General features: G+C 51.3%; 1 protein-coding gene across 1 annotated transcript; it reads right to left on the bottom strand.

Annotated features, from left to right (window-relative positions):
- Positions 1–115: 115 nt before the first annotated feature.
- LOC149357628 (uncharacterized) lies at positions 116–22731 on the bottom strand. Its single transcript, XM_089576639.1, has 3 exons — positions 22597–22731; positions 12888–13738; positions 116–182 (listed from the first exon to the last, which is right to left on the bottom strand). Exons 1-3 carry the CDS (start codon positions 22729–22731, stop codon positions 116–118), a joined length of 1053 nt encoding a protein of 350 aa, XP_089432765.1.
- Positions 22732–25251: the final 2520 nt, after the last annotated feature.

Consider the following 25251-nt stretch of genomic DNA (forward strand, 5'->3'; position numbering starts at 1 on the left):
GCCTAGCGGCCGGGCCCGTCGCCACCGGTGGCCGTACTTGTGGTAGGCCGACGCTAGGCCTAGCACCGCACCCAAGAAAAGTCCTCGTAAATCGGGAGAATCACGTACCGCTTGGTCAAAACTGGTACCGGTCGATGCCCCGCACCTTCGCGCACACTTTGATACCAAATATATCGCGGTAACTGTAAATTAACACTGCGTTAATTGGCATAGAAGCGTGTCCCCTCCCGTCGGCGACCGCAGCGCCCCCACGGTGTGCTGCCGCTCATTTTTTCTGCGCCTCCGCGCGCGCGACGACGCCTTTCGGCTGCGATAAACTAGCACCGACTTTTGGAAAGCACGGCGGCCACAGCTCGCGAGCGCCATGCGGTTTTCCGCACTAGATCTCGCCCCCACAGCTCGCGGCGCATCATGGAGGAAGGAAAATGTCCTTTTTCCATGGTAACTCGGCGTTGAGCGAGTGCGCCGGCGGCCGCCGGGACAGGCGACTGGGAGAATGGAGTGAATAATTTCACTGCGACGAGTTTTCAGTGGGTGGCCGGCTCGACTAGATCGCCTTTATGGCTTTGGAAACAGCAGCACTGACGAAGGTCTACGCAGAGTCCTCCCCGTTAATCGGCGTGTCAGCGTGCGCTCATTTCTTTTTGCCTTCATATGCATTTTGTTTTCATATGTATTTTTTTGCAAAGGGCAAGCACTCCGCCGCTTCCCTCCAGCCCCGCGCGCTGCATAGCAGGAACTTTGGACAGTAAATAATTAGCACTGTTTGTGGACCTCGAAGGGCGCTGTTAGAGCAGCACCGTCGCATGAAGTGTTTCGCTCGTGTCGCTTGCTTGGTCCTGCAGACACAGAAAATTTTACGCGTCGCCCGGAAGTACACCCGCGACTGGCAAATCGGACTCCGCCGTGCACGCTTCTGGGGTTCTCATCTATGTGCTTCCCGGCCGCCTCTGTCTTGGCCTCAAAACGCGCACCGACTTGGCCAGAGAAAATATTCAATTTGCTGTGGCCGTAAGGCAGCGCAGCAAAATTAAAGAAAAATGAACGCTCTCCTAGTTGGTATTAGAGGGCTAACAACACTTGGAACGGGCTACGCGCAGAGCTAGCACAGACAAACTTTATTTAGTTCAGATAAGTGGCAGGAATGCGGACTTGCCCCCCACCCTCCCCCCCGCGTCCTTGTCATCCATCCGAGATCTCTCGGGACCTGGCGGCTTCGAAGGCTTGTCTTACGACGGTCTTATGCTCTTCCAGGTCCTATGGCTGCGTGGCGATACCACCCAGGACTCCTTACTGACAGCTGCAGCGGTGGATTGGGCGCATGCAAACGTCATATGGGCTGGCCAGCTCCTCTGCAGGGCGAAATGCCGCGTCGGACCGCGGGTACGGGCGCTCGATGCGAGGCGCCGCTGTAACATCGTTGATGCAGACGACTCACTAAGATTTAGACTAGATGTTGCATAAATTATTGCTACCTCACAACAGAAAAAATGAAATAATACTTTTTACTGTAACGCGAAACATATCTGCTATAAGAAATGCATAGTTGCCACGACGAGCACAAACGTCTGGCCACAATGCATCAAAAATTTGACAGCTCTACAACAATGTCTTTGTTGTAAGCTTGGAGCTCACACTGTTTTACTTGCTGCAGAAATGAGGTTCCTTTTGTCTCAGCAAATAATAAGTTCCCACTAAGCATTTCTAGCACAACCGGGAAGTGATAGTTTTCGTTCAGAAATCTGGCCACCAAGGTTATTCACGTAAGTCCGGCAACAAAGTAAAAAATTTGAAACAAATGTTAAATATTGTTATAAAATACTTAGGCAGCTACAAATTTTGAATTTATAAAGCAGAACATATCCGCGAATAGAAATAGTTGCCATTATGAGCACAAACGTCTGGCCACATTGCATAAAAAATCTGAAACCTCAACAAGAATGTCTGTGTTGTAAGATTGGAACTTACGCTGTTTTGATTGCTGCGGAAATGAGGCTGTTTTTTGTCAGCAAATAATAAGTTGCCACTGAGAATTTTTAGTAAAAGTGGGAAGTGATAGTTTTCGTTCAGAAATCTGGCCACCAAGGTTATTCACGTAAGTCTGGCAACAGTCTAAATTTTGAAACAAATGTTAAATTTTATTATAAAATATTTATGCAGCTGAAAATTTGGAATTAATAAAATTTGTTTAGTTTCCATCGTTGCACATAATCGTTTGGTGTAATTTTTAGGCATTTGAAGCCCATAACTTCTACTACACTCGTGCACAACTCTGCAGGGTTGTCGCCAGTTGGTTCAGTGACTCTCGCTGTCAGGGGTTCGGTGATCGCGCGATTGATTGATTGATTACAAACATCTTTATTTCTTCAATGTTCTCAGAACATGTGGGTGGGCCGCCTAGTGCGGTAGTCCACTGGCTGCTGCTGCTGCGCTGGCCCTCCCCACATGACAGTAGACATGATATGATCAGTTTTCACGTGGTTTGAGCGTTATCTTCTGCTCCACCAGCAAGAGAAAAATTTAAGCGGTCGTAATTGGCTATTGATCGTTGATTATCCCAAAACGTACCTATACACTATTAGAAATACATTCGGGAAGGACATAGTAGTTTAGGACGCTTATAATATTCAAAACACACGCCGTGAAATACTCAAGCCTATTAGCTTTTCCCTTCTGCTGAAAGGCGACCAGTTCGGCTATGAGTTCAACGTGTGAGATCCGTTCACTAGAAAAATGTCATCCTACTCCTTGCTGGGCCGCAAGCAGTAGGATGTGGACGTTCCACTGGTCGGTATCGGTCAGCTCTGTGGGTGGGCGTCCTACCTTGGTACGGAACAAAGTGAGAAACGACTGCCCTACACCAATACTCCGGAAGAGCCCCGTCTTCGCGAACCGGACCTGCTGTAGGAGAACTTGGAGTTGCTCAGCGCCCAAGTTGCACGAAGGACTTCTTGGCGACATCCAGTCCGGGTGTGCTGCCGCTCATTTTTTCTGCGCCTCAGCGTGCGCGACGACGCCGTTCGGCTGCGAGCAACTAGCACCGACTTTTGGAAAGCACGGCGGCCACAGCTCGCGAGCGCCATGCGGTTTTCCGCACTAGATCTCGCCCCCACAGCTCGCGGCGCATCATGGAGGAAGGAAAATGTCCTTTTTCCATGGTAACTCGGCGTTGAGCTAGTGCGCCGGCGGCCGCCGGGACAAGCGACTGGGAGAATGGAGTGAATAATTTCACTGCGACGAGTCTTCAGTGGGTGGTCGGCTCGACTAGATCGCCTTTATGGCTTTGGAAACAGCAGCACTGACGAAGGTCTACGCAGAGTCCTCCCCGTTAATCGGCGTGTCAGCGCGCGCTCATTTCTTTTTGCCTTCTTATGCATTTTGTTTTCATATGTATTTTTTTGCAAAGGGCAAGCACTCCGCCGCTTCCCTCCAGCCCCGCGCGCTGCATAGCAGAAACTTTGGACAGTAAATAATTAGCACTGTTTGTGGACCTCGTAGGGCGCTGTTAGAGCAGCACCGTCGCGTGAAGTGTTTCGCCCGTGTCGCTTGCTTGGTCCTGCATACATAGAAAATTTTACGCGTCACCCGGATGTACACCCGCGACTGGCAAATCGGACTCCGCCGTGCACGCTTCTGGGGTTCTGATCTATGTGCTCCCCGCCCGCCTCTGTCTTGGCCTGACAACGCGCACCGACTTGGCCAGAGAAAATATTCAATTTGCTGTGGCCGTAAGGCAGCGCAGCAAAATTAAAGAAAAATGAACACTCTGCTAGTTGGTAATAGAGGGCTCACAACACTGGACTCCGCCGACGCAAATCGGACTCCGCCGTGCACGCTTCTGGGGTTCTGATCTATGTGCTCCCCGCCCGCCTCTGTCTTGGCCTCACAACGCGCACCGACTTGGCCAGAGAAAATATTCAATTTGCTGTGGCCGTAAGGCAGCGCAGCAAAATTAAAGAAAAATGAACACTCTGCTAGTTGGTAATAGAGGGCTAACAACACTTGTAACGGGCTACGCGCAGAGCTAGCACAGACAAACTTTATTTAGTTCAGATAAGTGGCAGGAATGCGGACTTGCCCCCCACCCTCCCTCCCGCGTCCTTGTCAAAAGGCCGAAATCCCTCGGGACCAGGCGGCTTCGAAGGCTTGTCTTACGACGGTCTTATGCTATTCCAGGTCCTATGGCTGCGTGGCGATACCACCCAGGAATCCTTACTGACAGCTGGAGCGGTGGATTGGGCGCATGCAAATGTCATATGGGCTGGGCAGCTCCTCTGCAGGGCGAAATGCCGCGTCGGACCGCGGGTACGGGCGCTCGATGCGAGGCGCCGCTGTAACATCGTTGATGCAGACGACTCACTAAGATATAGACTAGATGTTGCATAAATTATTGCTACCTCACAACAGAAAAAATAAAATAATACTTTTTACTGTAACGCGAAACATATCTGCTATAAGAAATGCATAGTTGCCACGACGAGCACAAACGTCTGGCCACAATGCATCAAAAATTTGAAAGCTCAACAACAATGTCTTTGTTGTAAGCTTGGAGCTCACACTGTTTTACTTGCTGCAGAAATGAGGTTCCTTTTTTCTCAACAAATAATAAGTTCCCACTAAGCATTTTTAGTACAAGCGGGAAGTGATAGTTTGGTTCAGAAATCTGGCCACCAAGGTTATTCACGTAAGTCTGGCAACAGTCTAAATTTTGAAACAATTGTTAAATTTTGTTGTAAAATATTTATGCAGCTGCAAATTTGGAATTAATAAAATTTGTTTAGATTGCAACGTTGCACATAATCGTTTGGTGTAATTTTTAGGCATTTGAAGCCCATAACTTCTACTACACTTGTGCACAACTCTGCAGGGTTGTCGCCAGTTGGTTCAGTGACTCTCGCATTCAGGGGTTCGGTGATGGCGCGATTGATTGATTGATTACAAACATCTTTATTTCTTAAATGTTCTCAGAACATGTGGGTGGGCCGCCTAGTGCGGTAGTCCACTGGCTGCTGCTGCTGCGCTGGCCCTCCCCACATGACAGTAGACATGACATGATAAGTTATCACGTGGTTTGAGCGTTGTCTTCTGCTCCGCCAGTAAGAGTAAAATTTAACCGGTCGTAATTGGCTATTGATCGTTGATTATCCCAAAGCGTACCTATACACTATTCGAAATACATTCGGGAAGGACATAGTAGTTTAGGACGCTTATAATATTCAAAACACACACAGTGAAATGCTCAAGCCTATTAGCTTTTCCCTTCTACTGAAAGGCGACCACTTCGGCTCTGAGTTCAACGTGTGAGATCTGTTCACTAGAAAAATGTCATCCTACTCCTTGCTGGGCCGCAAGCAGTAGGATGTTGACGTGCCACTGGTCGGTATCGGTCAGCTCCGTGGGTGGGCGTCCTGCCTTGGTACGGAACAAAGTGAGAAACGACTGCCCTACACCAATACTCCGGAAGAGCCCCGTCTTCGCAAACCAGACCAGCTGTAGGAGAACTTGGCGTTGCTCAGCGCCCAAGTTGCACGAAGCACTTCTTGGCGACATCCAGTCCGGGTGTGCTGCCGCTCATTTTTTCTGCGCCTCCGCGCGCGCGACGACGCCTTTCGGCTGCGAACAACTTGCACCGACTTTTGGAAAGCACGGCGGCCACAGCTCGCGAGCGCCAAGCGGTTTTCCGCACTAGATCTCGCCCCACCCAGCTCGCGGCGCATCATGGAGGCAGGAAAATGTCCGTTTTCCATGGTAACTCGGCGTTGAGCGAGTGCGCCGGCGGCCGCCGGGACAGGCGACTGGGAGAATGGAGTGAATAATTTCACGGCGACGAGTTTTCAGTGGGTGGTCGGCTCGACTAGATCGCCTTTATGGCTTTGGAAACAGCAGCACTGACGAAGGTCTACGCAGAGTCCTCCCCGTTAATCGGCGTGTCAGCCCGCGCTCATTTCTTTTTGCCTTCTTATGCATTTTGTTTTCATATGTATTTTTGTGCAAAGGGTAAGCACTCCGCCGCTTCCCTCCTGCCCCGCGCGCTGCATAGCAGGAACTTTGGACAGTAAATAATTAGCACTGCTTGTGGACCTCGTAGGGCGATGTTAGAGCAACACCGTCGCGTGAAGTGTTTCGCCCGTGTCGATTGCTTGGTCCTGCATACATAGAAAATTATACGCGTCGCCCGGAAGTACACCCGCGACTGGCAAATTGCACTCCGCCGTGCACGCTTGTGGGGTTCTGGTCTATGTGCTCCCCGACCGCCTCTGTCTTGGCCTCAAAACGCGGACCTACTTGGCCAGAGAAAATATTCAATTTGCTGTGGCCGTACGGCAGCGCAGCAAAATTAAAGAAAAATGAACACTCTGCTAGTTGGTAATAAAGGACTAACAACACTTGGAACGGGCTACGCGCAGAGCTAGCACAGACAAACTTTATTTAGTTCAGATAATTGGCATGAGGGCGGACTTGCCCCCCACCCTCCCCCCCGCGTCCTTGTCAACCGGCCGAGCTCCCTCGGGACCTGGCGGCTTCGAAGGCTTGTCTTACGACGGTCTTATGCTCTTCCAGGTCCTATGGCTGCGTGGCGATACCACCCAGGACTCCTTACTAACAGCTGCAGCGGTGGATTGGGCGCATGCAAACGTCATATGGGCTGGGCAGCTCCTCTGCAGGGCGAAATGCCGCGTCGGACCGCGGGTACGGGCGCTCGATGCGAGGCGCCGCTGTAACATCGTTGATGCAGACGACTCACTAAGATTTAGACTAGATGTTGCATAAATTATTGCTACCTCACAACAGAAAAAAATAAAATAATACTTTTTACTCTAACGCGAAACATATCTGCGATAAGAAATGCATAGTTGCCATGATGAGCACAAACGTCTGGCCACAATGCATCAAAAATTTGAAAGCTCAACAACAATGTCTTTGTTGTAAGCTTGGAACTCACACTGTTTTCCTTGCTGCAGAAATGAGGTTCCTTTTGTCTCAGCAAATAATAAGTTCCCACTAAGCATTTTTAGTACAAGCGGGAAGTGATAGTTTGGTTCAGAAATCTGGCCACCAACGTTATTCACGTAAGTCTTCAACAAAGTAAAAAATTTGAAACAAATGTTAAATATTGTTATAAAATAATTATGCAGCTACAAATTTTGAATTTATAAAACACAGAACATATCCGCGAATAGAAATAGCTGCCATTATGAGCACAAACGTCTGGCCACACTGCATAAAAAATCTGAAAGCTCAACAACAATGTCTTTGTTGTAAGACTGGAACTTAGGCTGTTTTGATTGCTGCGGAAATGAGGCTGTTTTTGTGTCAGCAAATAATATGTTGCCACTGAGCATGTTTAGTAAAAGTGGGAAGTGATAGTTTTCGTTCAGAAATCTGGCCACCAAGGTTATTCACGTAAGTCTGGCAACAGTCTAAATTTTGAAACAAATGTTAAATTTTGTTATAAAATATTTATGCAGCTGCAAATTTGGAATTAATAAAATTTGTTTAATTTACATCGTTGCACATAATCGTTTGGCGTAATTTTTAGGCATTTGAAGCCCATAACGTCTACTACACTTGTGCACAACTCTGCAGGGTTGTCGCCAGTTGGTTCAGTGACTCTCGCTGTCAGGGGTTCGGTGATCGCGTGATTGATTGATTGATTACAAACATCTTTATTTCTTAAATGTTCTCAGAACATGTGGGTGGGCCGCCTAGTGCCGTAGTCCACAGGCTGCTGCTGCTGCGCTGGCCCTCCCCACATGACAGTAGACATGACATGATAAGTTATCACGTGGTTTGAGCGTTATCTTCTGCTCCACCAGCAAGAGTAAATTTTAACCGGTCGTAATTGGCTATATTGATCGTTGATTATCCCAAAACGTACCTATACACTATTAGAAATACATTCGGGAAGGACATAGTAGTTTAGGACGCTTATAAAATTCACAACACACACCGTGAAATACTCAAGCCTTTTAGCTTTTCCCTTCTAGGCGACCAGTTCGGCTTTGAGTTCAACGTGTGAAATCGGTTCACTAGAAAAATGTCATCCTACTGCTTGCTGGGCCGCAAGCAGTAGGATGTTGACGTGCCACTGGTCGGTATCGGTCAGCTCCGTGGGTGGGCGTCCTGCCTTGGTACGGAACAAAGTGAGAAACGACTACCCTACACCAATACTCCGGAAGAGCCCCGTCTTCGCAAACCCGACCTGCTGTAGGAGAACTTGGCATTGCTCAGCGCCCAAGTTGCACGAAGGACTTCTTGGCGACATCCAGTCCGGGTGTGCTGCGAGAGAGAGAGAGAACAACTTTTATTTAGAAAGCCTGCAGAGTCGGTTAGACTCCCTCCAAGCAGGGAGGACAAGCTTTTACCGCGACGCGGCCACTACGTCAATCTCGTGCGTTGTGCTCCTTGAGGTCTTGTTACGTCCCTCGCTACTTCCGCGGGTTCGAGAGGGCCGCCGCCCCCTTCCTGGGGGTGCCGCCCCCCTCTCCACGGTTTCGCTCGGTCGCTGCCTCTCGAGAGCTGCCGAGACCTGCTGGACAGCCTTGAGTTGTGTCTTTTGATCACAGCTCCTCGTTGCAGCCTCTAGCTGCGGTGGGATCGTCGTCTTCTCGCTGGCTTCGCGCGGATTTACGCTACAGTCCCAAAGGATGTGAGCCGCGGTGGCTCTCTCCTTCGCGCACAGTCTGCATATGTCGCTCGCGTGCACACTCGGACACACGTGCTTAGCTAGCACCGGGGTGAGCAGGGACCCCGTCTCTAACTGTCTATATAACACTGCCTCCTTCCGGGTAAGCCCCGGGTGAGGTGGCGGCATAGTCTGTCTGTTCAGTCTGTACCATTTCACTATTTCGTTGAAGGTGGTCATCTTGTCTTTGGCACTGCGCTGCGACCAGGACTCCGAGTCGGCCGTGCTTTCAGCCGCGCGGATGGTTAGTCCTCGCGTTGCCGAGTTGGCCGTCTCGTTGTGGTTCACGTTTCCGCGTTCCGACACGTCACTGCCTATGTGGGCCGGAAACCACTTGATCACCACAGGACTGTTGCGTCCGATGTCTTCGGCCTTGCGCAGTATGCTCGCGGCCTCACTACATACCCTACCCTTGGCGTAGTTCTTCACTGCCGTGCTAGAGTCACACAACACTGTAGTACATCCGGGGTCGGAAACGGCCAAGGCGATGGCCACCTCCTCCGCCCGGTGCGCTTCTCGAGTCCGGACGCTCACCGCGGTCTTCGTTGCACCCGTCGATCCCCGACAACCACCGCCGCGTATGCGTCGGTGCTCCCTTGATACTCTGCCGCGTCCACGTAGGCGGCGCGTTCTTCTCTGGCGTGGAGGTCCACGAGAGCCCTGGCCCTCGCCAACCTCCGCTCCCTGTTGTGCTCGGGGTTCACGTTCTTCGGGATCGGGAAGACCCTGAGCTTTCTGTTGATGCTATCTGGTATAGGTACGTCTTTCTGCTGCTTGCCTTCCCTCGGTTCGAGGCCAAGGTCCCGCGGTATCTGTCTTCCGGTTCTCGTTTCGGAGAGACGCTCGAGTTGCACCGTTCTCTGTGCTTCGGCTATTTCGTCCAGTGTGTTGTGGACTCCCAGCGCCATGAATTTTTCGGTGCTCGTGCCCCCGAGGAGACCGAGTGCCGCCTTATACGCCTTGCGTAGGGTGGCGTCTATCTTGTTAAGTTCGATCGGCCTCCAGTTGTGGAAGGCGGCCACGTACGTTATGTGGCTAACTGCGAAGGATTGAACGAGCCTAGTCAGGCTCTCCTCCTTCATCCCCGCTTTTCTGTTGGACGCCCTCTTGATGAGTCTCATTGCCGCAGCCGCCTTGCCCGCGAGCTTGTTGACCGTGTCACCGTTGACTCGGTTTCGCTGGACGAGCAGCCCGAGTACCCGAATCTTCTCGACCTCCGGTATTACCTGTCCTCCCGCCGTCTTGACCGTGATCTTGAGCGCTCGTACTTGACTTCCATATTCTTTCTTTTCCTGCACGATCCTTTCGGGGGAATCACCAGCAGTTCTGACTTGGCCGGGGAGCAAACGAGTCCAGACCCGTCCAGCTGCTCCTCGATGGCGTTGACCGCTTCTTGCAGCGTTGTCTCGATGTGTCCATCGCTTCCTCCCGGTACCCATAGCGTCAAGTCGTCGGCGTAGATGGTGTGCCGGACTCCCGCTACTCTTTCTAGCCGGGTGGCCACCCCGATCATCACGAGGTTGAAGAGTAGCGGGGAGATCACCGACCCCTGCGGAGTTCCGACGCTGCCCAGCTTCTTCTCTTCGAGCTGTAGGTCTCCCGCACAGATTTCGGTGGTTCGTTCCGTCAGGAAGTCTTTGATGTACTGGTATGTCCTCCTGCCCATGTTTAGCCTGGATACTTGGGCCAGGATAGCCGAGTGCCTCACTTTATCAAAGGCGCTCTGCAAGTCCAGCCCGAGTACGGCTCTGTTGTCCTTGGTGCCCGTCGTATCGTCGATGATCTCGTTCTTCAGTAAGATCATGGCGTCTTGCGTCCCGAGTTTGTTCCGAAACCCGATGATGGAGTTTGGGTAAAGCTCCGATTCTTCCAGGTAACGCTGCGACCTGTTCATGAGAACGCGCTCGAGGACCTTTCCCACGCACGAAGTGAGTGAGATCGGCCTGAGGTTCTCTATGTTGGGCGGCCTGCCAGGCTTGGGGATGAGGATCGTCTTGGCTGCTTTCCATTGCTTGGGTAGCCTTCCTTCTTGCCAGCACTTGTTGTAGAAGTTCTTGAGCGTTTCGATGGCCGCTTCGTTGAGGTTCTTGAGCGCTCTGTTGGTCACTCGATCGGGACCCGCGGCAGACCTTCCATTGAGTTCCTGCAGGGCAACTCTTACTTCCCAGGTCTGGATGTCGCGATCTAGCGTCTCGTTCTCCTTGCCTTGGTAATCCGGGTGTCTTTCCGTGGGGGTGGTCGGCAGGTACTTGGCGTCCAAGCGCCGCTTGACCTCGTCCTCCCCGTGTTCGCAGATTGCCTTGTGTAGGATACTGGCCAGGTTGTTGTGTTGGTGGCCCTTGGTCTTGGTTTCGTCGAGGAGGTGCCGCAGCATGTTCCACGTCTTGCCCTTGTGCATCTGTCCGTCGGCTTCGTTGCAGGCCTCGTTCTACTGTTGGGTGCATAGCAACCTGCAGTGGACCTCGATCTGCCTGTTGAGCTCGGCGATCTTCTTCCTTAGACTTCGGTTGGTTCGTCGCTTCTGCCACCTCGCCTTTATGGACTGCTTGGCTTCTATAAGGTGGGCCAGCCGACTGTCCATCTTGTCTATCCGTTCGTCCGTCTCTAGCTCTTTGGTGGCTCCTTCCGTCGTCTCAACGACGTTGGCCGCCCATTGCTCGATGTCCGTAATGTCCTCTTGCACCGCGGGTAGCGCCTTTCGAAAGGCGTCCCAGTCCGTAATGCGATGCTTTCTTATGCCGGTGTTGCCTTGGCCTTCGAGCAGTATGACGACCTCTACGATGTAGTGATCGCTGCCCAGCTCTTGGCCCGTGTTTCTCCATTTCGCTTCTCTTGATCCTCCTTCAGTTTTGATGAAGGTAAGGTCCGGAGTTGTGTCTCTCGGAAGAGATGTGCCGATCCTGGTGGGAAAGGCCGGATCCGTGATTAGGTTCAGTCCGACGTCGGTGGGGTCTTGCATCAGCTGTCTCCCCTTGACCGTCGTTCTGTGGTAGCCCCAGTCTTGGCTCGGTGCGCTAAAGTCTCCGCACACTACGAGCGTATTGCTTCCCGCGACTGAAGCTGCCTTGTGGAACAGTGCCTTGAATTTCTGTTGTCCGTGGGACGGGTTGCTGTAGACGTTCACCAGGATAGTGCTCTCCCTCCTCTTCTTTCCCGTGATTACTTCCACCGTGCAGTGTTCGATGGCGCTTCTGCCGATAATTTCGTGTTCCACGAAGGTGATCCCTCTCCTAACGAAGGTGCAGACCCCTCTGCCCTTGCCCTTGGACGTGTTCCTTTTGCTCGGCGGGCTGTCGTGCGACCGGTAGCCCGGTAGTTTCGGCGTCTCTTCGCTGTGTGTTTCTTGAATCATTATGACGTCTGGTTTCCTCGTTAGTTGCTGCAAGTGTTGCTGCAGCACTGTGCTCTTGCCGGTAAAGCCGTTGCAGTTCCAGTGCCAGACCAAGAGGTCTCTCACTGGGGGTGTGGATGCTGCTGTACTTGCTGTCCCGTCCATGATTGCTGCAGTTTGGCGGTGATCTGCGCTTCCATACATTGTATTTGTGCCTGTATCTGCGTCTGCAGCTGTGCTTGCATTTGCGCCATCATGTTCTGGATCGTGCTCTGTATATTCGTTGTCATCTGCTGAACCGTTTGCGCGAGCGCAGTAAGTCGTTCGTTGGTTTCCTTGCTGGTCGCCTCCAGACGGTCGAGTCTGACGTCCTGTTTTTCGATTCTCTCCATTGTCTTTCGTTCCTTGGCGACCTCTATGGCTCTCCTCTTGGGAGCCGGTCCCGCCGTTTTCGTGGCTCTCGGGTCCACCTCGACCTCTAGTTCGTCCTCGGTTATCTCTTCTTGTTCCCTCTCTTGTGCGGGCTTCGGCAGCAGCTGCTGCTGTTGCTGCATCGCAGTTAATGTCGTTAGCTTCGCGTTGATTTCCTTGATGGTTGCGTCCTGCTCGGCGATTCTCTGCTTTAGCTTCTCGTTCTCGTCTTTTAGGGCTTTTATTACCATTCCATTCTCTTCTTGGAACTTCTTCGTGGCGTTTTGCGCCGGTGGTTGTCTTTTCTCTGTCATGTTAGCCTTGACTGCTTCGGCCCAGGTGACTCTTTCCCCCGACTGCGACGGTCTGTGGCGGCTGGCGCTCCTGCCTCCCTTGCTGTTGTCCCTCTTGCGGCTGCTGTCGCGCTGCCTCGAATCCCGGCGGGGTCTCTCAGCAGACGGCGCTCGCAGCGGCGGAAAGCTTTTCGGATCCAGTTGTTGCTGCATGGCTTCCATCTTGCGTTCCCATTGCCGTTTTTTGACCACATACGGCATGTTGTACTTGTTTTTGCATTCCCTCTCGCCCGTTGGATGCTGTCCCCCGCAGAGCTTGCACTTGGGCTTGCATTCGCGTTTGTGATCCTCGCTGGGGTTCACGATTCCGCAGCCGAAGCATACTTTGGCATTGGGATTCGGGCATGCGTCTCTTCTATGGCCGATCCTGCCGCATTGCCTGCACACGTCAAAGTGCTTGCGGTAAAGCCCGCACCTGACTAATATCGAGCCATACTTGACGTAGTTCGGTACTTTTTGTCCGGCGAAGAGTACTATCACTGTGGTTGTATTGCCGATTCTGTGCGCCTCCACCGCTAGGGGGTTGCATGGGTTCACGATGTTTTCGGTTATCTCTTCCGGGGTGTCGTGTACGGCTATGCCTCGGATGACTCCCTTGACCGTGCCGTCCGGCGCCGTTCGGTAGGCGCTGACTTCGTATGCCTTGTCTCCTACGTTTAGGGTTTTGACCTTAGAGTACAGCGTGGCACGCCTCTCGTCCGGGGTGCTGACCACGATGATGTTTTGCTGCACGTTCGTGCAGATGGTGTCTGCTTTGGCTTCTTCCTTCGTTATTCGAACCGCCGTCATGACGGCCGACATAATTATTGAAACCTCAGTTCTCGCTACGTTGAGACCTCCCCGTGGTCTCATGACTATCTTGGTGTCTTCCTTCGGCATGTCTATCGGCATCATCGCCGCTTTCGTTACCGAGGCTGCAACTCTCTTAGCAAAACTGGCCCTAGTCTTGGGTCTAGACTGGCGAGTAGTGGCGGCGGACACCGTTTTCCTTCCCGGCCATGATCTGCTTGATGCGCTTGCCGGAGGCCGACCAGCCTTCGGCTTCTTCCGGTGTAATGTCCTTTCCGGGAACTTCAATGGACGTACGCCCGCCGAGACTGCCGATGCTCGGCGCTGACGTTATGTTGTCTCCCATCGACGTGGCCACTTCCATGTCGGACGCCATCTTGGTCGTACTCGTCGTCGGGTTAGGCCTAGCGGCCGGGCCCGTCGCCACCGGTGGCCGTACTTGTGGTAGGCCGACGCTAGGCCTAGCACCTCAGCAGAGAAAAGTCCTCGTAAATCGGGAGAATCACGTACCGCTCTGTCAAAACTGGTACCGGTCGATGACCCACACCTTCGCGCACACTTTGATACCAAATATATCGCGGTAACTGTAAATTAACACTGCGTTAATTGGCATAATAGCAGGGGCCGATGAGAAGCGCGTCCCCTCCCGTCGGCGACCGCAGCGCCCTCTCGGTGTGCTGACGCTCATTTTTTCTGCGCCTCCGCGCGCGCGACGACGCCTTTCGGCTGCGAACAACTAGCACCGACTTTTGGAAAGCACGGCGGCCACAGCTCGCGAGCGCCATGCGGTTTTCCGCACTAGATCTCGCCCCCACAGCTCGCGGCGCATCATGGAGGAAGGAAAATGTCCTTTTTCCATGGTAACTCGGCGTTGAGCGAGTGCGCCGGCGGCCGCCGGGACAGGCGACTGGGAGAATGGAGTGAATAATTTCACTGCGACGAGTTTTCAGTGGGTGGTCGGCTCGACTAGATCGCCTTTATGGCTTTGGAAACAGCAGCACTGACGAAGGTCTACGCAGAGTCCTCCCCGTTAATCGGCGTGTCAGCGCGCGCTCATTTCTTTTTGCCTTCATATGCATTTTGTTTTCATATGTATTTTTTTGCAAAGGGTAAGCATTCCGCCGCTTCCCTCCAGCCCCGCGCGCTGCATAGCAGAAACTTTGGACAGTAAATAATTAGCACTGTTTGTGGACCTCGAAGGGCGCTGTTAGTGCAGCACCGTCGCGTGAAGTGTTTCGCCCGTGTCGCTTGCTTGGTCCTGCATACACAGAAAATTTTACGCGTCGCCCGGAAGTACACCCGCGACTGGCAAATCGGACTCCGCCGTGCACGCTTCTGGGGTTCTGATCTATGTGCTCCCAGCCCGCCTCTGTCTTGGCCTCAAAACGCGGACCGACTTGGCCAGAGAAAATATTCAATTTGCTGTGGCCTTAAGGCAGCGCAGCAAAATTAAAGAAAAATGAACACTCTGCTAGTTGGTAAAAGAGGGCTAACAACACTTGGAACGGGCTACGCGCAGAGCTAGCACAGACAAACTTTATTTAGTTCAGATAAGTGGCAGGAGGGCGGACTTGCCCCCCACCCTCCCCCCGCGTCCTTGTCAACCGGCCGAGATCCCTCGGGACCTGGCGGCTTCGAAGGCTGGTCTTACGACGGTCTTATGCTCTTCCAGGTCCTATGGCTGCGGGGCGATACCACCCAGGACTACTTACTGACAGCTGCAGCGGTGGATTGGGCGCATGCAAACGTCATATGGGCTGGGCAGCTCCTCCGCAGGGCGAAATGCCGCGTCGGACCGCGGGTACGGGCGCTCGATGCGAGGAGCCGCTGTAACACCGTTGATGCAGACGACTCACTAAGATTTAGACTAGATGTTGCATAAATTATTGCTACCTCACAACAGAAAAAATAAAATAATACTTTTTACTCTAACGCGAAATATATCTGCGATAAGAAATGCATAGTTGCAATGATGAGCACAAACGTCTGGCCACAATGCATCAAAAATTTGAAAGCTCAACAACAATGTCTTTGTTGTAAGCTTGGAGCTCACACTGTTTTACTTGCTGCAGAAATGAGGTTCCTTTTGTCTCAGCAAATAATAAGTTCCCACTAAGCATTTTTAGTACAAGCGGGAAGTGATAGTTTTCGTTCAGAAATCTGGCCACCAAGGTTATTCACGTAAGTCTGGCAACAAAGTAAAAAATTTGAAACAAATGTTAAATATCGTTATAAAATACTTAGACAGCTACAAATTTTGAATTTATAAAACACAGAACATATCCGCGAATAGAAATAGTTGCCATTATGAGCACAAACATCTGGCCACACGGCATAAAAAATCTGAAAGCTCAACAACAATGTCTTTGTTGTAAGATTGGAACTTACGCTGTTTTGATTGCTGCGGAAATGAGGCTGTTTTTGTGTCAGCAAATAATATGTTCCCACTAAGCATTTTTAGTACAAGCGGGAAGTGATAGTTTGGTTCAGAAATCTGGCCACCAAGGTTATTCACGTAAGTCTGGCAACAAAGTAAAAAATTTGAAACAAATGTTAAATATTGTTATAAAATAATTATGCAGCTACAAATTTTGAATTTATAAAACACAGAACATATCCGCGAATAGAAATAGTTGCCATTATGAGCACAAACGTCTGGCCACACTGCATAAAAAAATCTGAAAGCTCAACAACAATGTCTTTGTTGTAAGATTGGAACTTACGCTGTTTTGATTGCTGCGGAAATGAGGCTGTTTTTGTGTCAGCAAATAATATGTTGCCACTGAGCATTTTTAGTAAAAGTGGGAAGTGATAGTTTTTGTTCAGAAATCTGGCCACCAAGGTTATTCACGTAAGTCTGGCAACAGTCTAAATTTTGAAACAAATGTTAAATTTTGTTTGCAAATTTGGAATTAATAAAATTTGTTTAGTTTCCATCGTTGCACGTAATCGTTTGGTGTAATTTTTAGGCATTTGAAGGCCATAACTTCTACTACACTTGTGCACAACTCTGCAGGGTTGTCGCCAGTTGGTTCAGTGACTCTCGCTGTCAGGGGTTCGGTGATCGCGCGATTGATTGATTGATTGATTGATTGATTACAAACATCATTATTTCTTCAATGTTCTCAGAACATGTGGGTGGGCCGCCTAGTGCGGTAGTCCACTGGCTGCTGCTGCTGCGCTGGCCCTCCCCACATGACAGTAGACATGATATGATAAGTTATCACGTGGTTTGAGCGTTATCTTCTGCTCCACCAGCAAGAGAAAAATTTAAGCGGTCGTAATTGGCTATTGGTCGTTGATTATCCCAAAACGTACCTATACACTATTGGAAATACATTCGGGAAGGACATAGTAGTTTAGGACGCTTATAATATTCAAAACACACACCGTGAAATACTCAAGCCTATTAGCTTTTCCCTTCTGCTGAAAGGCGACCAGTTCGGCTCTGAGTTCAACGTGTGAGATCCGTTCACTAGAAAAATGTCATCCTACTCCTTGCTGGGCCGCAAGCGGTAGGATGTTGACGTGCCACTGGTCGGTATCGGTCGGCTCCGTGGGTGGGCGTCCTGCCTTGGTACGGAACAAAGTGAGAAACGACTGCCCTACACCAATACTCCGGAAGAGCCCCGTCTTCGCAAACCAGACCTGCTGTAGGAGAACTTGGAGTTGCTCAGCGCCCAAGTTGCACGAAGGACTTCTTGGCGACATCCAGTCGGGGTGTGCTGCCGTTCATTTTTTCTGCGCCTCGGCGTGCGCGACGACGCCTTTCGGCTGCGAGCAACTAGCACCGACTTTTGGAAAGCACTCCGGCCACAGCTAGCGAGCGCAATGCTGTTTTCCGCACTACATCTCGCCCCACAGCTCGCGGCGCATCATGGAGGAAGGAAAATGTCCTTTTTCCATGGTAACTCGGCGTTGAGCTAGTGCGCCGGCGGCCGCCGGGACAGGCGACTGGGAGAATGGAGTGAATAATTTCACTGCGACGAGTTTTCAGTGGGTGGTCGGCTCGACTAGATCGCCTTTATGGCTTTGGAAACAGCAGCACTGACGAAGGTCTACGCAGAGTCCTCCCCGTTAATCGGCGTGTCAGCGCGCGCTCATTTCTTTTTGCCTTAATATGCATTTTGTTTTCATATGTATTTTTTTGCAAAGGGCAAGCACTCCGCCGCTTCCCTCCAGCCCCGCGCGCTGCATAGCAGGAACTTTGGACAGTAAATAATTAGCACTGTTTGTGGACCTCGTAGGGCGCTGCTAGAGCAGCACCGTCGCGTGAAGTGTTTCGCCCGTGTCGCTTGCTTGGTCCTGCATACACAGAAAATTTTATGCGTCGCCCGGAAGTACACCCGCGACTGGCAAATCGGACTCCGCCGTGCACGCTTATGGGGTTCTGATCTATGTGCTCCCCGCCCGCCTCTGTCTTGGCCTCAAAACGCGGACCGACTTGGCCAGAGAAAATATTCAATTTGCTGTGGCCGTAAGGCAGCGCAGCAAAATGAAAGAAAAATGAACACTCTGCTAGTTGGTAAAAGAGGGCTAACAACACTTGGAACGGGCTACGCGCAGAGCTAGCACAGACAAACTTTATTTAGTTCAGATAAGTGGCAGGAGGGCGGACTTGCCCCCCACCCTCCCCCCCGCGTCCTTATCAACCGGCCGAGATCCCTCGGGACCTGGCGGCTTCGAAGGCTAGTCTTACGACGGTCTTATGCTCTTCCAGGTCCTATGGCTGCGTGGCGATACCACCCAGGACTCCTTACTGACAGCCGCAGCGGTGGATCGGGCGCATGCAAACGTCATATGGGCTGGGCAGCTCCTCTGCAGGGCGAAATGCCGCGTCGGACCGCGGGTACGGGCGCTCGATGCGAGGCGCCGCTGTAACATCGTTGATGCAGACGACTCACTAAGATTTAGACTAGATGTTGCATAAATTATTGCTACCTCACAACAGAAAAAATAAAATAATACTTTTTACTCTAACGCGAAATATATCTGCGATAAGAAATGCATAGTTGCCATGATGAGCACAAACGTCAGGCCACAATGCATCAAAAATATGAAAGCTCAACAAAAATGTCTTTGTTGTAAGCTTGGAGCTCACACTGTTTTACTTGCTGCAGAAATGAGGTTCCTTTTGTCTCAGCAAATAATAAGTTCCCACTAAGCATTTTTAGTACAAGCGGGAAGTGATAGTTTTCGTTCAGAAATGTGGACACCAAGGTTATTCACGTAAGTCTGGCAACAAAGTAAAAAATTTGAAACAAATGTTAAATATTGTTATAAAATAATTATGCAGCTACAAATTTTGAATTTATAAAACAGAACATATCCGCGAATAGAAATAGTTGCCATTATGAGCACAAACGTCTGGCCACACTGCATAAAAAATCTGAAAGCTCAACAACAATGTCTTTGTTGTAAGATTGGAACTTACGCTGTTTTCATTGCTGTGGAAATGAGGTTGTTTTTGTGCCCGCAAATAATATGTTGCCACTGAGCATTTTTAGTAAAAGTGGGAAGTGATAGTTTTCGTTCAGAAATCTGGCCACCAAGGTTATTCACGTAAGTCTGGCAACAGTCTAAATTTTGAAACAAATGTTAAATTTTGTTATAAAATATTTATGCAGCTGCAAATTTGGAATTAATAAAATTTGTTTAGTTTCCATCGTTGCACATAATCGTTTGGTGTAATTTTAGGCATTTGAAGCCCATAACTTCTACTACACTTGTGCACAACTCTGCAGGGTTGTCGCCAGTTGGTTCAGTGACTCTCGCTGTCAGGGGTTCGGTGATCGCGCGATTGATTGATTGATTACAAACATCTTTATTTCTTCAATGTTCTCAGAACATGTGGGTGGGCCGCCTAGTGCGGTAGTCCACTGGCTGCTGCTGGTGCGCTGGCCCTCCCCACATGACAGTAGACATGACATGATAAGTTATCACGTGGTTTGAGCGTTATCTTCTGCTCCACCAGCAAAAGAATAATTTAAGCGGTCGTAATTGGCTATTGATCGTTGATTATCCCAGAACGTACCTATACACTATTAGAAATACATTCGGGAAGGACATAGTAGTTTAGGACGCTTATAATATTCAAAACACACACCGTGAAATACTCAAGCCTATTAGCTTTTCCCTTCGGCTGAAAGGCGACCAGTTCGGCTGTGAGTTCAACGTGTGAGATCCGTTCACTAGAAAAATGTAACCTACTCCTTGCTGGGCCGCAAGCAGTAGGATGTTGACGTGCCACTGGTCGGTATCGGTCAGCTCTGTGGATGGGCGTCCTGCCTTGGTACGGAACAAAGTGAGAAACGACTGCCCTACACCAATACTCCGGAAGAGCCCCGTCTTCGCAAAGCAGACCTGCTGTAGGAGAACTTGGAGTTTCTCAGCGCCCAAGTTGCACGAAGGACTTCTTGGCGACATCCAGTCCGGGTGTGCTGCCGCTCTTCTTTTCTGCGCCTCCGCGTGCGCGACGACGCCTTTCGGCTGCGAGCAACTAGCACCGACTTTTGGAAAGCACGGCGGCCACAGCTCGCGAGCGCCATGCGGTTTTCCGCACTAGATCTCGCCCCCACAGCTCGCGGCGCATCATGGAGGAAGGAAAAGGGCCTTTTTCCATGGTAACTCGGCGTTGAGCTAGTGTGCCGGCGGCCGCCGGGACAAGCGACTGGGAGAATGGAGTGAATAATTTCACTGCGACGCGTTTTCAGTGGTTGGTCGGCTCGACTAGATCGCCTTTATGGCTTTGGAAACAGCAGCACTGACGAAGGTCTACGCAGAGTCCTCCCCGTTAATCGGCGTGTCAGCGCGCGCTGATTTCTTTTTGCCTTCATATGCATTTTGTTTTCATATGTATTTTTTTGCAAAGGGCAAGCACTCCGCCGCTTCGTGTTTCGCCCGTGTCGCTTGCTTGGTCCTGCATACACAGAAAATTTTACGCGTCGCCCGGAAGTACACCCGCGACTGGCAAATCGGACTCCTCCGTGCACGCTTCTGGGGTTCTGATCTATGTGCTCCCCGCCCGCCTCTGTCTTGGCCTCAAAACGCGGACCGACTTGGCCAGAGAAAATATTCAATTTGCTGTGGCCGTAAGGCAGCGCAGCAAAATTAAAGAAAAATGAACACTCTGCTAGTTGGTAAAAGAGGGCTAACAACACTTGGAACGGGCTACGCGCAGAGCTAGCCCAGACAAACTTTATTTAGTTCAGATAAGTGGCAGGAGGGCGGACTTGCCCCCCACCCTCCCCCCCGCGTCCTTGTCAAGCGGCCGAGATCCCTCGGGACCTGGCGGCTTCGAAGGCTAGTCTTACGACGGTCTTATGCTCTTCCAGGTCCTATGGCTGCGTGGCGATACCACCCAGGAGTCCTTACTGAAAGCTGCAGCGGTGGATTGGGCGCATGCAAACGTCATATGGGCTGGGCAGCTCCTCTGCAGGGCGAAATGGCGCGTCGGACCGTGGGAACGGGCGCTCGATGCGAGGCGCCGCTGTAACATCGTTGATGCAGACGACTCAGTAAGATTCAGACTAGATGTTGCATAAATTATTGCTACCTCACAACAGAAAAAATAAAATAATACTTTTTACTCTAACGCGAAATATATCTGCGATAAGAAATGCATAGTTGCCATGATGAGCACAAACGTCTGGCCACAATGCATCAAAAATTTGAAAGCTCAACAACAATGTCTTTGTTGTAAGCTTGGAGCTCACACTGTTTTACTTGCTGCAGAAATGAGGTTCCTTTTGTCTCAGCAAATAATAAGTTCCCACTAAGCATTTTTAGTACAAGCGGGAAGTGATAGTTTTCGTTCAGAAATCTGGCTACCAAGGTTATTCACGTAAGTCTGGCAACAAAGTAAAAAATTTGAAACAAATGTTAAATATTGTTATAAAATACTTAGGCAGCTACAAATTTTGAATTTATAAAACACAGAACATATCCGCGAATAGAAATAGTTGTCATTATGAGCATGTAGCGCCACCGCTTCGGCAAGGGGAAGACGACGAAGCGGTGGGCACGTGCAGGAGAACGCGGCTCGCGCAGAAGAGAACGCTCTGGACTTCAGCCTCGCCGGACGCTGCCGCTGCTGCTCTGTCGCTACCTCTTCTAAGGCAGCCTCAAATAAACGTGGCCGTGGTCGCCTCCTGGGCGACCTCAACACTGGCCTCCACATCGTGGTGACCCGGAGAGCCGCGCCTTCTATCCCAGCGGCGTCCCAGCATGGCAGGCTGGCAAGACCTGGATTTCAACCCCCCGCTCCCAGCGTTCCGGCCTGCAGGCGTCGGCGGGTGGTTCGCCCAACTGGAGGCTGCGATGTACTTGAACGGCATTACCATCCAGCCGTTTAAACACGCAGTCCTCTGTGACATTCTCCCGCCTGACCTCCTCTGCCGACTCGCCTGCCCTGCCTCGGGATGCCGGCCCTACGACGAGTTGCGCGCTGCCGTCCTCGTCTACTACGGCGCATCATACCACCCGCTGCCGCTCCATGATGAGGCGGACTCGCTTTCGCCACCGCCAGCGCCTGCGCCCGCACCAGCATCGCACTCGTCTTCGGCTGCATCCTCCAGAAACAGCACGCCGCAGCCGTCACTGGCCAGTACTCTTCCGCCACAGTCCAGCGTCTCCGGCCCGGTTGCTTTAACAACGACCGCACCCTCGAATTCCTGCCCTCTCGCCAAGGACCTGGCTCAAGACGAGTGGCAGCCACCCGAGCTTCTCGACCCTTCACGTCTGCAGCTGTGGCCGTTCCGCCCGCACAGCCCTGTAGTTTGGTTTCTGCAAGTGGACGCTCAGCTATACGTCAACGGCGTCCGATCACAGATCTGGCGGTACCTCCTCGTGAAAAGGGAGTTGCCCGCCGATCTCATTTCCCAGCTCGAGCTTCCGCCGCCGGGTGAACACCCTTACGATGCCTTGAAGGACGCCTTCTTCAAGTTTTTCGGCTCAAACCTTCCCCGTCCTGCGTCCCACGCGGTACAGCAAGCTTCGGCTCTAGACGCCGATCCACTTGCGAGCACCCGTCCCACGACTCCTGCCCAGCCCTGCTTGCCAGCTGTGGTGCCTGCCTTGGGACCACCACCAGAAGAGGTCTCTCTCGACCCGTGCCCCACCTCTTCGGCAAGTACCCCGACCTGCGGCGCAGCCCCGCTCATCGTCACATGTTCGCCTGTCCCCTCATGCCTCTCTCCGGTGAGCCCATCTGTCCTTCCTGTCGCGGGGCACTTATGCACGCCACACCAGGACCCTGTCGCTGCTAATGCGCAACCCGCACTGCTTCCCACGGCTCCCTGGTCATCTGGCGGCTTCGCAAGTGACTCTGCCTCTGCGCCAAACGAGACAGTCACCGGAGGTAGCATGCATGCGACATGGACGCGCCTCAGCGGGCCCCCTCCAGCACCGCCTGTCGTAGCAGCACCAGCGCATCCCGTTTCTTCCGACGCTCACGTGCCGGATTTGCGCCCTACTCCTGCATCCACCGCTGCCACTACCCAAGCAGTCCTGGCTTTCCAATCAGATGGCAGCCGCCCGTTCCTCACTCCGCCTTCGCCTGCCATGCCGTTGCTGCGCCGCCACGAGCGACTGAGCCATCGCCTCCGCTTCTACCACTGCTGCTGTATCAGGCGGCACCTACTACTCCGCCGGCTGGGGCGACGCACTTCACACGCTCGGACATCTGTACGTTGGTTGATGTTCAGGCCATCCTCGAGCCCACTGCCACCACTACTAGTTTCTCTGAAGACTGCTTTACGACCATCTCGTCGACGCTTACTGGGTGACTTTTCATGTCTGCTGCCCCTGTCCTCGCCTTCCGCTTTCTGCCTCCCCCGCCCATTGCGAAGCAGCCAGGCTCGACCGCCTGAGCTTTGTTCTCCAGCCTGACTGCCTTCCCGGACTACCGACCTGACCTCACCGGCCTTTCGTTCCCAGTTTATATTTTTCTTTTGTTCCACCCTCTCCTCTCGTGTTTTCTGTCCCTTTCGCACAAACCGGACGTTCGTGCTGGGTGGGTGCCTCTGTAGCGCCACCGCTTCGGCAAGGGGAAGACGACGAAGCGGTGGGCACGTGCAGGAGAACGCGGCTCGCGCAGAAGAGAACGCTCTGGACTTCGGCCTCGCCGGACGCTGCCGCTGCTGCTCTGTCGCTACCTCTTCTAAGGCAGCCTCAAATAAACGTGGCCGTGGTCGCCTCCTGGGCGACCTCAACACTGGCCTCCACAAGCCCAAACGTCTGGCCACACGGCATAAAAAATCTGAAAGCTCAACAACAATGTCTTTGTTGTAAGATTGGAACTTACGCTGTTTTGATTGCTGCGGAAATGAGGCTGTTTTTGTGTCAGCAAATAATATGTTCCCACTAAGCATTTTTAGTACAAGCGGGAAGTGATAGTTTGGTTCAGAAATCTGGCCACCAAGGTTATTCACGTAAGTCTGGCAACAAAGTAAAAAAATTTGAAACAAATGTTAAAGATTGTTATAAAATAATTATGAAGCTACAAATTTTGAATTTATAAAACACAGAACATATCCGCGAATAGAAATAGTTGCCATTATGAGCACAAACGTCTGGCCACACTGCATAAAAAATCTGAAAGCTCAACAACAATGTCTTTGTTGTAAGATTGGAACTTACGCTGTTTTGATTGCTGCGGAAATGAGGCTGTTTTTGTGTCAGCAAATAATATGTTGCCACTGAGCATTTTTAGTAAAAGTGGGAAGTGATAGTTTTCGTTCAGAAATCTGGCCACCAAGGTTATTCACGTAAGTCTGGCAACAGTCTAAATTTTGAAACAAATGTTAAATTTTGTTATAAAATATTTATGCAGATGCAAATTTGGAATTAATAAAATTTGTTTAGTTTCCATCGTTGCACATAATCGTTTGGTGTAATTTTTAGGCATTTGAAGCCCATAACTTCTACTACACTTGTGCACAACTCTGCAGGGTTGTCGCCAGTTGGTTCAGTGACTCTCGCTGTCATGGGTTCGGTGATCGCGCGATTGATTGATTGATTACAAACATCTTTATTTCTTCAATGTTCTCAGAACATGTGGGTGGGCCGCCTAGTGCGGTAGTCCACTGGCTGCTGCTGCTGCGCTGGCCCTCCCCACATGACAGTAGACATGATATGATAAGTTATCACGTGGTTTGAGCGTTATCTTCTGCTCCACAAGCAAGAGAAAAATTTAAGCGGTCGTAATTGCCTATTGATCATTGAGTATCCCAAAACGTACCTATACACTATTAGAAATACATTCGGGAAGGACATAGTAGTTTAGGACGCTTATAATATTCAAAACACACACCGTGAAATACTCAATCCTATTAGCTTTTCCCTTCTGCCGAAAGGCGACCAGTTCGGCTCTGAGTTCAACGTGTGAGATCCGTTCACTAGAAAAATGTCAACCTACTCCTTGCTGGGCCGCAAGCAGTAGGATGTTGACGTGCCACTGGTCGGTATCGGTCAGCTCTGTGGGTGGGCGTCCTGCCTTGGTACGGAACAAAGTGAGAAACGACTGCCCTACACCAATACTCCGGAAGAGCCCCGTCTTCGCAAACCAGACCTGCTGTAGGAGAACTTGGAGTTGCTCAGCGCCCAAGTTGCACGAAGGACTTCTTGGCGACATCCAGTCCGGGTGTGCTGCCGCTCATTTTTTCTCCGCCTCCGCGTGCGCG

The sequence above is a fragment of the Amblyomma mixtum genome, chromosome 3 (assembly GCF_055824585.1).
Source record: "Amblyomma mixtum isolate Tamu chromosome 3, ASM5582458v1, whole genome shotgun sequence".
NCBI lineage: Eukaryota > Metazoa > Arthropoda > Arachnida > Ixodida > Ixodidae > Amblyomma > Amblyomma mixtum.